The sequence below is a fragment of the Fringilla coelebs genome (assembly GCF_963513975.1).
Source record: "Fringilla coelebs genome assembly, chromosome: 4".
Classification (NCBI taxonomy): Eukaryota; Metazoa; Chordata; class Aves; order Passeriformes; family Fringillidae; genus Fringilla; species Fringilla coelebs.
The window spans coordinates 57,826,936-57,840,054 of NC_140032.1; the positions used below are offsets into that span (position 1 = coordinate 57,826,936).

The 13,119-nt window shown below is 42.3% G+C and overlaps 1 protein-coding gene across 1 annotated transcript in view; it reads right to left on the minus strand.

Annotated features, from left to right (window-relative positions):
- Positions 1-10,081: 10,081 nt before the first annotated feature.
- The window catches only part of TTC29 (tetratricopeptide repeat domain 29), a gene marked incomplete at its 5' end in the record, with an annotated part of 111,034 nt that continues 107,996 nt past the window's right edge, over positions 10,082-13,119 (minus strand). The window contains 2 exons of the mRNA XM_084204973.1: positions 10,082-10,107; positions 10,488-10,560. Of these exons, the coding sequence (XP_084061099.1) occupies positions 10,523-10,560 (38 nt within the window). The 3' untranslated portion in view covers positions 10,082-10,107; positions 10,488-10,522. The remainder of the gene's footprint in view (positions 10,108-10,487; positions 10,561-13,119) is intronic.

The following is a 13,119-nucleotide window of genomic DNA, read 5'->3' on the forward strand; positions in this document are numbered from 1 at the left end:
GGAGGCCTCCCAGCTCAGCCCCTCTGGAGCCTGGGATGGCAGCACAGGTCAGCATCTCCTGGCTGTGCCTGCACCAGGAGTGCAGGGTGCCAGGCTGCCACAGAGAGCTCTGTGCTGGCTGGAGCCGAGGAACACCCGCCCAAGCAGTGCCTGGCCATGGCTGGGCACAGGCTGTGTCCCAAGCAGGCTGTTCAGAGGTGCCCACGCTGTTTTGGGGAGGCAGGGGAATAGAGGAAGGGATAAGCCATCACACAGAGCTGCTTGGCCCCAGGCTGGAGCACGGCTCACAGCTGGTCCTGCAGACTGGCAGGGATGCAGCCACCAGAGACCACCCACCACTTACCTAAAGCTTTCTCCCTTCTGTAAAGCCTTTTTCTTCCCTGCTGGGGAGGTCAGGATGTGTTTGGCCTGGATATGAAGACCAGAGCTGCTTCCCCCACCAAGCTGAGCTGCTTTGTCTCCCTGCCCCAGGCAGCAGCACTTCCAGCTCATGGAATAGTCTGGATTAGAGCCAGACAGCTGCTGGGCTCTTGCCCCCATGCAGATTTGCCAGGCAATGGCACCAGGACTTTGTGAGGTTCTGACCTCTCCAAGGACCCCACTGCCTGTGCTTTGGGTGATCCCCAAGCAGCCCTGCATCCCAGTGGCCTCACACATGGGCTGATGAACAGGGACAGGTCAGGCATGGGATGGGGCCACAGGGCTGCTCTCCCAGGCAGCTCCTGGGGATGGAGCACGAGGCAGCCCTGGGAAGGCAGGGAGAGGGTTTTCCTTCTTTTAGACAGCTGTTAAAATGTTTTCATTTAATCAGCCACAGCACGCACGGCTCAGTAAAACAGCTGGCACCCGGGCTGATGCACGAGGATGTGTAATTTTGATTCCTACCTTTCTGTTTCAAAGCTGTGTCGTTTTCAGCACTTTGATCCAGAGACTAAACTTATTGTGGCATATTTATGTATATGACATTTTCGTTCGCTCCTTTATTTATTTATTTCTGCAAAACACAGCACTGACAAGGTTTCTAGTGTCGAGGCAGAGATGCTCTCTGAAGGAAAACACATGGCCCAAACTCCAGCGTGTGCTCCAAGAGTCTTGTTTTATATCACAGGCTCCAGTGGCAGGAGCAGTGGCAAAGTGTGGAAGGGCTCATGCAGGAAAAGGAAAAACCAGGCTGGGGCTGAGTGACAGTGTATTTAATGCTGCATTCCAATGGACTGTGTTTTAGTTTTATAAGGATGCATTTTTCTAGAGTTTTACAATTCTTTCCGGGTTGTTATGGCAACTCAGTGCTTTTACCCCTCCCTGATAGCAGCATACTGATCCCCACAACATTCCCAGGAAGTAGGGATGTGCTGCTATCCAACCTTACAGCAGAGAAACACAGAGAAGTTCAGGATGGATGAGGAAATGGAAAGAAGTTTCCCAAGTCCTAAGAGGGCTCTTAGACCTGGGACCAACCCTGCCCCATCTGAGAACACCTCCAAAAAACTGAACCAGTGCTTCCCTTCAGTATCTCACTCCCAGGACACTGGCAGTATGAGATACTCCATGAAATACCCATTTCCCTAAGAAGCACAGCAGTTTTTTTAAACCTCAGCCTCAGGTGTACTGCAGAGAGGAGGTGAAAGCTGACTTTCCTGAATTTGGGCCTTTATGTTGGGTTCTCTGGTGTCAAATAAGACACAAGCTCTGGCTGACATCAGAGGATGGAGCATTAATGAATCCTCTTGCCTGGAGATTTCAATACATGTGATTTTCTGCCTTTTCCCTTGTGTGGGACACACAGGGGGTCTGTCATCTCTGTTGTCCATTCCGCTGGACAAAACTTGTGGGGATATATCCACAGCCAAACCACTTCCCCATCTGTTCCATTGGCCTGAAGTGGGCTTAAAACACTTTAAAAACTGGTTTGAGCCTGGGCAGGTACAAACAGAGGCACAAACAGACAGGGACAGCCATGTGGAGTGTGGTTCCCCCAGGAAGGGAACCAGGAAGCTGGGCCCCATCCATGACTGAGCCACCTGAGGAAGCGATGCTGCTCGTGTGGACATTTCAGCACTTGGGGCACCTCCTTCACCCTTTCCTGCCTCCCAGACAGCTTCTGTTCCAACAATCCTCACCCTCCCAGCGCAGCAGCAGCCTGAAGGCAGCTCTCATGGCTGAGGCTGGCATTTATTATGTGGGTCCTCCTCTCCATGGACACACGTGAGCACAAACAGCCCTGTTACCCAATGGAAGCAGGACAACTCATTTCTGTAGAAACATTTTAAACATCCTCAGGAACAGTTTCAGAAGGTCTTGGCCTTCACATTAAGACAACCGTGACATGTTAAAAATTTAACTGGGAAAACCTAAAAAGGTTAAATTAAAAAAATAAAAAATTACTCCTTGAAAAGCAACAGACGAATTGCTGGAGCTGTTAATTTCTCAGCTTTGGAAAAGACTCTTTGACTCATACACCTCCAAACTGAACCCCTGGGCAGTGCTGACACCAACTCTCCCTTCACCCCTCCAGATCACTTCCCTTTGCCCTATGGGTGTTTGTGAGCTAAGTCTTCTTCTTTCTTTCTTGCCCAGAGGAAATCACCAGGTGGCTGGGCTGCTTCCTTGGGTTTTTTGTCAGATCTCAGTGAGATCTCACCCACGTACATGTTTTAGGCATGACAATCTTTGAACTATCGCTGATTGAATAGAGAAAAATCAGAAGCTTTTCTCACATAATGGTACCTTATATCCAAAGGAGGAAAACCACCTGCAATCACAGGAGAAATATAACACTGAATGTAGTTCATTTTCAGTCCAGGCTTTCTAGGAAGAAGATGTTGTTCTACCTTTCCTCTCACTTCAAAATTGCCTGCCTTGCCTTGATCTGGGAAAGCACTGTGCTCAGATTACGGGCAAATACGATAAACCAACATCTCAGAACACGTGTAGTTCTTTATTTTGAGGTACCTGTAGGCACTTTTGGCTGGCATTTCATCATTCCTCAGTCTTCTTTCTACCGAGGCAGAATCACTCTGATACTGTAAAACAACATTGCTTGCTACCTTATACCCTAGGCAGTGATCTGTAACTAAGATGCACACGTGCAACCTGGTATTTTTTCTGCCAAACACCTCTGCAAAGCCAGCTGCATGACAGTGTCACGTGCATAAGTCATTGTATTGCCCTGCTGACACCCCCTGGTTAGAAGTACCCCGCTTTTCTGAAGCTGAAAATCCTCCTGGAGTACAAAACTGCCAGAAGAATAAAAATTGCAATTACAAATCTTAACTTAATACACAGTATTTATGTGTTCATTTCAATAGTACATTTCTGTGGCGAGTTTTTCCATCGTGTGTCGTTCAGTCATGTTGGGACAATTTGTTAAATAATGTAGAGGCACTTCATCATGGAACAACATCTGAGGTGATTTACAGTTCCATCTTTTAGCAGCACACCTGTAAATCGCTATAAATAATGCCAAGCCCTATTAAGGAGACATCAGGGTGCTTCCAGACAGAGGGAATTAATGGGGAAGCAGTTGTGGATGATCCTGGGTAAAAGCACTGTTAGTTGGGGTTGTTCCAATACACAGGACTGCACAGACCACAGCCAGGCCTGAAGGGGAACTTGTGGGAGGTCCAATCAGGTTGTGAATGGCAGAGTTTGGAAGGCATTCAGCAGCAGGCTGGTGTCCAGAGATCAGTGACATTCCAGGCTTAAGTACCTTTGTTTCTCTGGAGGCTGTAATGGACTTTTTACAGGTAAGATGTTTGCAGCAAAGCTTAATTTGAAAGAGCTCCTCATTTTTTCTTCTCATCTGTGTCACGTCTTCATTCAGCAGCAAGGATAAAAGGAAGAAAGGTTGTGAAGTAGTGGAACTGTGGAGACAGAGGGGAGACTTTGAGTGAAGGTGAAGAAGGGAAAAAATGGGTCTAATGAAAAAGCAGGGAAGAAAGAGCAAATGGGGAAAGGATACAGTAGGCTCAAAAAGATCAGATAATTTACTGTAATTTTTATTTGTGTGTCAACCAAAAGCCTTTTAGCTGGAGCTGGGGGGTGAGATTGTGACTTAGTTCTGCTATGAATATCCACCTACCTGAAAAAAAGATTTATTTCTTTTTAGTGATGCAATGCAGTATGTGGAAAATGGTGAGAAAATAGGATCAAGCTCCTAACCAAGGACTGGTCATGGCAAACAAGACAAAATATGGAAATACTTACCCCAGATGACTGATCATCATGCAGGGAGGCAAAAAAACAGCTAAAGATGGCAGGACCACATCAAACTATGAAATAAACCTTTCCAGCTCATACTGCTGTTACCAACACCTGTGCTTTGATGGCGTTGAAGATGATTTCCAGGTAGAAATTCAAAAGGCCCCAGTAGAGAGATCAGGAAAGGTATGGTGACCCATGGTTCGGAGCTGCCATATGCAGATTTTTACTTCAGCTTGCAATACTTGTGAAGACACTGAAGCCTTTGCTTCAGAAGTCAAGAGCTGACCTGCCCTTCTGTTACAGGAGAGCTGTCACAGGAAGGAGCTTTAGCACACACCTGGAATGGTCTCCAAAGACTCAGAAATCAGAGGAAAAAGTAGAAGAGCATCCTCTTGTCCTCCTTGAACAACAGTTCTGACCTATGCCTGATATTAGACTGAACCAAGCTCACTCTATTTTAGAGGTGCAAAAGCCTCTTCCTGGCTCATGTAGTCAACACCATGACAACCTCATGAGCCTGGGTTTGGTTCCACAGAGTCTTTTAGCTGATGAAGACCACTATATATTTCCAGCACCTTTTTCCTTTGAAAAAATAGTTAACTTCAGTCTCACAGTCCTGAAGATATTTCACTCTTGTCTGATATTAAGAAATGTACAACAGGGACTGCAGAAATGAATCACAGCATCTGATGGTGAGATTAAACCCAGCAGGTTTCAAGGGAAAGTGCATTGTCTCACTGATGGAAATACTCCAGCTCCCTACAGTGGGACGTGGGATCCAGGAGAAAGAGAGAGGGTGACTGAGGCAAGCACACATCTTGCAAATATATTAGTTTAGTTTTTTTAATCTTTTACTTTCCTCACATTTACAGCTTGTTTTTTTTTTTTTTTTTTACTTTGTATAGGCTATGAAGTTTTGTGGCAGAGATAGTTTCAGAAAGTTATTTTCTAGGCAGGTCCCACTATCCTGAATTTTCTAGTCAGCAAGAAAGAGATAAAAACTCTAGAACATGACTTGTATGAATGACTCCACCCAGGGACACTGGTTCAACATCACCTGCTCCAAGGTGGTTTGGTGTGTGTGTGTGTGTGTGTGTGTGGAAGTGCAGTCTTGAGCAGGTGCTCATGTTTCTGCCAAAAGCAGTGCAGAACCTGTGTGTGTTGGTGATGCTGCCCTCCAAGAACAGAGGTTTGTAGAGGCAAAGTAAAAGGAAAGCCCTAATTAATCAAAATATTCTAATATCACAGAGCTCCTCTGAGAGTATCAAAGCTCAGCAGGTGTGAAAGCTCATTGCAATTCTGAATGTTAAAGTTGAAGGGGTTGCTGTGAGAGAGAAGCAACCAGGAGGTGGAAAGTAGGTAATCCTGAACTTCCCTTATCAGAAATAAATTTTGGTTTAATCTGTCCTGCAAGCAGCCATCAGTGTCAAGGAAAAATTTTCTCCTGGTACTTGTGTGGAAAGAGAGTGTCTAATGTCCTCAGCCAAGTGACACTGAGGAGCCAGGAGGCAGACAGCTCTCATGAAAGCAAACAGCAAAGAATAACAGTGACCACTGGGCTACAGGGAGGGCTCTTTGAAGATGTTTTTAAAGGCATTGCTATGATTAAGTCCAGATTTAAGTCACTACAATTGTAAACTGTGAACTTGTGGCCAGATGGGACAATGTTTTCTGACAGTCCAGGAAGAGCAGGAGCAATGTTGCCAGGGATAGAAAGCTCAGTGCAGGAGGCAGCAGCCTTTCAAAGCTGATTTACCTCTGTGTATGGATATGTCCCAAATGAGGGGCTGGATGTGCAATTACAAAAGCTGCCTCCCAGAAACAAGGGCTACCTCTCATCTGTCTGTCTGGTGTAGGAGATCTCAATCCTAGCTGGGCTTGGAGCTGAGTAGGAGTCAGGAGCTACTCCCAGACACTCCTCCTAGGATGCTCAAGTTCCCAGTCTCTGGCTCGTCCATGTGCTACTGAAAATCTGTTGGGCACTGGTTTTCTGTCCCTCGTCTCCCATGCTGCAGGAGAGCAAGTTGCAGAACTGAGCTGGAAGAATGAGCAGCTGCTGGGACCACTTGAGACTTGTCCCCCCCAGGATCCTCCTCAGCTCCCGGAGACTCCAGGCCTGTGTCAAAAGAGAGCTCACACATGGAAATACCCATTAACATGTTTATCTTCAAAGACAGCACACACATCCTATCTACTTGTAGGCATTTATGTGGAAATTATAGAGGTATTTGAGGTATTAGAGGTGTTGAAGTTATGTTGTCAAATAAGACACAGGTTTGTTAAAAAAAAAAAAAAAGTCCTCATTCTCTTTTCTGTAGGAGCTGTCTTCAGAAATACCTGCCTGAATCTCAGGATAAAGTCCTTGATGCACACCACTTCTGAGGGCTGAGTTCTTATCTCATGAGTAATAGCTGCACCTCATAGAACTACTCAAGATTTCAACCTATTTCTTGCATTTTTACATGTATATTATTGCTTCTTCCCATTACAATCTACTTTTTCCTAGCAGGAAAATAACATGTGGCTTTATTAACACCTATCATCAATCTTATTTATTCCATCTATTTCCAGGTAATTATATATAGAGTATTTCTTAGTCTACATTCGGATGGCCTATTTAGAAATGGATGGATTCCTTCCAGAATGGCAATGACCTTTCTGTGACTCAAACATTAATTTTCTAAATGGCATTACAGGTGAAATACCTTATGCATCATCATAATTAACAAGATACACCCTATTAATGGTCAGAAAATAAGCTTTTCATAATTATAAACAGAATCCTTTCTGAGGTACAATCTTCCTCTCTGCTACAAAGTTTTAGTCAATACCATTGGATACATCCACAGTGAAACCTACTAAAGCCCTACTCAACAAAGCCACCTTAATTGCCAACCTAACATATCCTAGGTATCCACAAAATGTAGATTTTAGAGACATTACACTTCAGGACTATTCAGATATTCATTGCTATATAAATTTGACAAGTCTCTGGTTTGAAATAGATTGGCATTACAGGCCAAACTGATCTGCTTGCTTTCCTAACTAAAGTCAACTCTGCCTGTGGTTTCTGAGAGCAGAGAGAAAGTTGAAAACTGCAATACATATTCTCTCACTAGTCGTCCTTCCTGATTGCAAATTAAGGGTCAGAGGATCAGGTGCTTTCTGGTAAAACTTGGAGGAAGGAGTGCAAGGATAAAGGAGGAGTCAGGGTAGAGAATAACTGTGCTCCGTAACAGCAGCTCCTTCAAGGAATTAAAGCACCTCTCAAGGAAAGAGACAAAAAAAGACAGAAGCTCCATTACACCACTGTGAGCTCTGATCCCCACAGATCTTAAGAGCAGGGCTGTGTCTGATGAGAGATCAGCAAAGGGAAGTGACGTTGGGAGAGCTCTTCTAATTCAGAGTGGTGACTTTCCTTCTGTAGCAGCACTGGGTGGATACTTCAGCCACGTGCAGTGAGCACTGGGCTTTCAGCTGGGGTGTGTGAGGTGCTCACTGGTGCTGCTGTGACCCCTGCAGCTCTGACTGCTCCCAGCAGCTGAGAGCTTTATTCCAGGATCCTGTCCTAACAACGACGTAGGGAACAACATCCTGCCTAACCTCCTGGCCCCATTAATTTGAAGGGGGAAGAGCCTTCATTTTCCCACTGAAAAGGTCTGCAAGGGGCTGAACAACACCTGCATTCTGCCATACTGAGAGTTACTCATCAGACAAACTGTTCCTGGGATGGCAGACGGGTATATTTAGCACAATAAACACGATTTGCTCCTAAAGCTTCCTGACTTTCAAGAACAGAACTCACACTTACATTGCTATAGGATGATAAATTTCCCCTTATTTTTATTAAAAGCTGCATGATGAAAAAGTGTTTAAAAGTATGGGAGAGTTAATGCTCTAGGGGATTAATTCATGACCATTTTTCACAAGCATATCAGAGTTATCATGTAGTAATGAGTACAAATTGGCAAAAAATAGTGAAAACCATGGATTCTATTTAACATAACTACACAATAAGTTTTGAGACACAAAACCAGAATGTTCAGTTCCTGCAGAAATGTACATGGGGTTAAAAGCAATTAAGAATTTAGAAACTTGCCCTTGGTAAATTGATAATTGTCTTTTCTAGAATATTGGTGGAGTTTATGTTATGTACTAATTTTTTTTTACTGTGAAGGCCAAATTCAATTATGTCATTTCTTTTGACAATATTTTGATAAAAGAAATTCCAAATATCTAAAATTAGCAGTCATGCTATACTTACAAAGATTAGAAGAGCTTGTAGATTAATTGGATTTTAAGATATTATTTGAAAAATTGTACTGGTTTTAGAATGTTTTTCTTATTTCCTATCGATACTATTAAAATATAAGGGGGAAAATTAAGGGGTAGACAACCCAGATGTTTATATTTAATTCGTGATTCTGTTTCTCTTTCTGGTTTCCATAAAATGTTTACCTCATTTTAACACTCAGCAAAGAGATTTGTTGCCTATGTGTGTGCAAAATTGCACATGGGAATATTTCTATACAACTTTTCAGCCTTGCAAAAGCCTTCTAAATTAACATGGTTATAATAAGCACGGTGTTCAGACAATAAAGACCTATAAACAAAAGAATAAAATTACTGAGCTATTTGTATTTAAATTGCATGTACACAGCATTTTGGATCAAAAATAGTCTAATAAGAGCTGGTTAATGATACATTTTTACTATTCTTTAACAGGGAGAAACCCTATTGTCACATGTCAACCAAATACTTGGATTACAATCCTGAAGAAAACTGTGACTTGAGTTATTACTATGGCAAAAGCTAATGCTTGCTCAAACACCATCATAAAACCTGATTATTGGTCTAATGGACCTCACTACAAACTCTGAGTCTGGAAACCTCCATTTAAAGAAAGGAATGGTTGGCTATTGGGAGTGATAAAGCTTTCTTTGTTTAGTTAAAAAGAAGGGTTTTTCTAATATGCAAAATTATGAATCACCAATTTTCTTAAATAAAATTCAAAGGTTCCAAATCCTGTTTTTATGTGTATTTTGCAAAGTGATAACTTCCATCTTCTGTCCTCTAACTCTTCCTAATGCCAACAGCAATAGCAGCAGGCTCTGAGGACTCTGATTTCCCTGAGGACTGTGAAGACCACAGATGTCAGCGGGAACTGTGGGGTGGGGAACCCAGTGTCAGGAGTTTCATCAGCTCAAAACAGGACACAATTTTTTACACAGACTCCAAAATCAGTGCTTCAGATTATTTACCAGAAAGAACCTAAGCATAATTTTAGTTTACCTGATGGTGTGAAGCGCAGTCACACAATGGGTCAGGTTGGGAGGGACAACACCTGGTCTCACCTCCAGGCAGGGTAATCCCTCAGCACATGGCACTGGATTGCATCCAGATGGATTTTAAACAAACCTGGTTGTGTTTTGAGTCCAACCTGTGATACAGATTTGATCAAAATTGCACCTTAGTGCGCCACCCAGGCTGGATCTATTCTGTTTCAGCAACAGCTGAACCCAAATCATTACACACATGCTAAAATCACTGGTAGCTCTATGAATAAGTTTTTCTGAGGGACCACAATCTGGGATTTACAGAAAACATTTGGAGCCTGATCTTACAAGGCATTGAGCATCTTGGATTCCCATTCGTGTTTAATATCTTAACAGGAGGATCTTGACACTTTGGAAGATATTAAGAAATGGGGGCACAAAGTAATAACTTTCTATTCTACTACTCTTTGTCTTTTAAAACAATTTATTTAAATGACAGATGCTTTTTTTTTGATAATAGCATTTTAATGACAAAACCTTTGCTGAAATTCCTCCTTTGTTGCACTACTCTTCAAGGATCTTCTTGTACTCATTATACATCAGCTTCTCTGTCAATAGCAGGTATGCTCTAGAACAAAAAACAGCAAATAGAAAAATACTAAAATGTCAGAAGTTTATGTATATACATTGATATCTACATGTTTTATATTTGGGGTTGGCATCTAATTAATCAGATTTGTTTCTGTCTCAAAGGCTTATTTCTGTAAATTAAAAGTAATTACACGATCAAAGGCAATTAAATTCTAAAACTGGGAATATGTGTAAAAAAACTGAGGGAAGTGTGAATTCATTCATTTATGAGCAGGAAAAATATTACTATTTAGACATAGTAATACAGAGATGGTGTGTAATTGCCTGTCAAAATCAGGTTAAGTATTGATAGCAATGACATTTTGTAAAAATCAGCAGATTGGTATAAAGCCTGTGGATTAAGAGCAAATACTGTACCAGGAAAATCTTGAACTGGTATCTTGGACAGAGGCTCACAGAGGCTTTGAGGCACTTGTCTCTTCACCAGGTTCTGTTATAAAAAAAAAAAAGTGCATGAGTGTTTGAGACTTACAAAACTTTTAATGGTTAAAAGGCCTAAATGGATCAATTGAAAAACATGACCTATGGAAAAAAGTCACAAGAAAAGGAAATCTAAAAAACACAGAGGTGAGTCACATAAGATATAATTCTAGAAACACAGAACTGACAGGGGTTTCTGGTCCCATTTCTTGCACTGCTGGGCAGCAGTTCTCCAACAGGACAGGTCTGGGTGGGACCAGCTGGGGAGCCAACAAGGGAGATACATTTGGGAGGAGACAATGGCCAAGAGAGTGCTGAATGATGGCAGGCAAGAGGAACACCATGCAGGGGAGGAATTGAGCAGGGCAGGAAGCAAAAGAAGGCTGCAACCTCTCAGTGGGGTCTTCCTCATGGGATGTGATCAGGGCACAGGTGGCTGGGAGGCCATGGCTTGACTCTGCAGTTCTTGACAGCCACAGAGTTGATTTGCTCCAGTGATGCTGTCTCATTCCTTCCTCACTTCCACACCAAACTCCCATCTCCTGGCTGCACTTCCTGCTCTGTTCTCAGGGACTCTCCAGGAACACACTTCTCTCTGCCTCATTCCACCTACAAAATCCCTGGGGCATTGTTCCTTATTTTGGGAGCCACTGATCTGCTTCATCTCTTCAAATGAAGAAAGCACACTTCTATATCTAGTCCATCCCTGACATCTATTCTCCAAGGCTTCTGATGAAGGCTGTTTCCCAACATCCCTAATCTCTCTGTTTCAGTGCTTCACAGCCTTATTGCTCTGTTTCTTCCCTAATACTTAAGATAAATATTTATTGCAAATTAAACTGATTTTCTCTTGTTCTACCTTTTGCAGACACAAAGAACAATGGAACAGCCCTCTTTCAGAATAACTCCTTATAGCTTGAAAGACTATTTTCCTTTCTGTAATCTTCTCTTTTGGAGGCTAAGCAAACACAGTCTCTTCAATATTTGAAGGGAACTCATGTTTTCTTAACTGGATCCCCCTCAATTTGTCACTACCTCTTTGTACTGTGATGCCTAAAACTGGACTTTAGCTTTTAGTCACAGCAATACCAATGGTGTTTGTTTGGCATAATAATTTAACTCATGGCCAAAATAAATAATCCAGTTCTGGTGGGGGTTAAAAATAATGTTTGAAGCAGTGTCTCTGCTGGTACAATGTCTGGAACAGATTAAAACTACAGCACCACTCATGATTCAATAAAATTTCTGTTTTGTCATTTCACAGGCTTTTATTAAATATAGTTGCTAACTAGGACTTTATCCATAGTTGTATGCAAGTAAGAACGGGATAAATAAATCTATGAAGACTATCTGAGAACCGGCATTCCCATATGGAGTCTCATTATGTATGAGGGCAGTGTGTGTGTTAGTGGTTTACTCTGTATTTAACAATGTAGTTATTCCAGGTGACACATTCTGAAACAAGGCCTAAAGTAAATGAATGGGAATTCCTTTCCTAGCAGACCAAGTCTCAAATGAAAAAAATCTAATAAAACCTGCATGGCTGGGTTTGGTTTAGAAAGTCAGCTAGTGGCAAGCAGCCCAGAAATGTGCTGTCCCACCCCAGCTTCACACCAGTGCAGTGTTGCTGCTCTTTCCAGTGGATGCACTTTGGTGGAAAGGTGGTGCAAAGTGTGGCTGGGTACAGCAACATCTGTATTTCCAGGCAAACACACAGAAAAGTGTGTCTCTGACAGCTACAGACACTGACACGTGCAAGAGACAGTGGGGATGTGCACATGACAGATGGGGAGTTACAGCAGAAATTGCTTTTCTCGTGCACCTTTCGGCCTTTTGCCTTCACACTTGGGCACCAAGCTATTATTGGCTGATTAACAGCTCTGCTCTCCCAGCACATATTAAGCATATCAAGGATAACTGATGGAATACTGAGCCATAAATGTTTTCTTGGCATTTGTTTGGCCTATGCTATTTGGAAACAATAAAAGCATCTCATATTCATAATGATAATACATATATACCACCACAGATCACACCATCAAGCATTCTCCTTCCATCTTATTGTGCAAAATGTGGAGATAACATTAATATGTATTAATAAAATGTAAATATAATTAATCATAATAGGATGTCCCTGACAGATTACCACTGCTGTTGATAAAATATAATTAAAATTGTCTGGTTGGATTTTCAGTGCATTTAGAATTGGCATCTCTGTTCCTTCTGTTTCCGTGTGTGTATCTACAGGACGCTACACTTCTAAAAATCTCATTATTTCATTATGTTTTTGGGAGAAAACAATGCAGGGCTGCAACTCCTTTACATTATATGATTAGTGAAAAGCCATACCAAAGAAAGAAGGCCACACCCAAAAAGACTGAAGCTACAACTAACTCCAGACAAGACAGGAATTTTAGGCATCATTCTCTCAAAAGATTATAAAGAAAATGAAACAGACAACACCTGAGACTGCATGCCCACGTGATGAGAATCCATTCAAATGCAAGGTTTGCATTATTCAAAGACTGCTGGACTTTATTAAACAAGAATTCCAATGAAAGCTCCATGA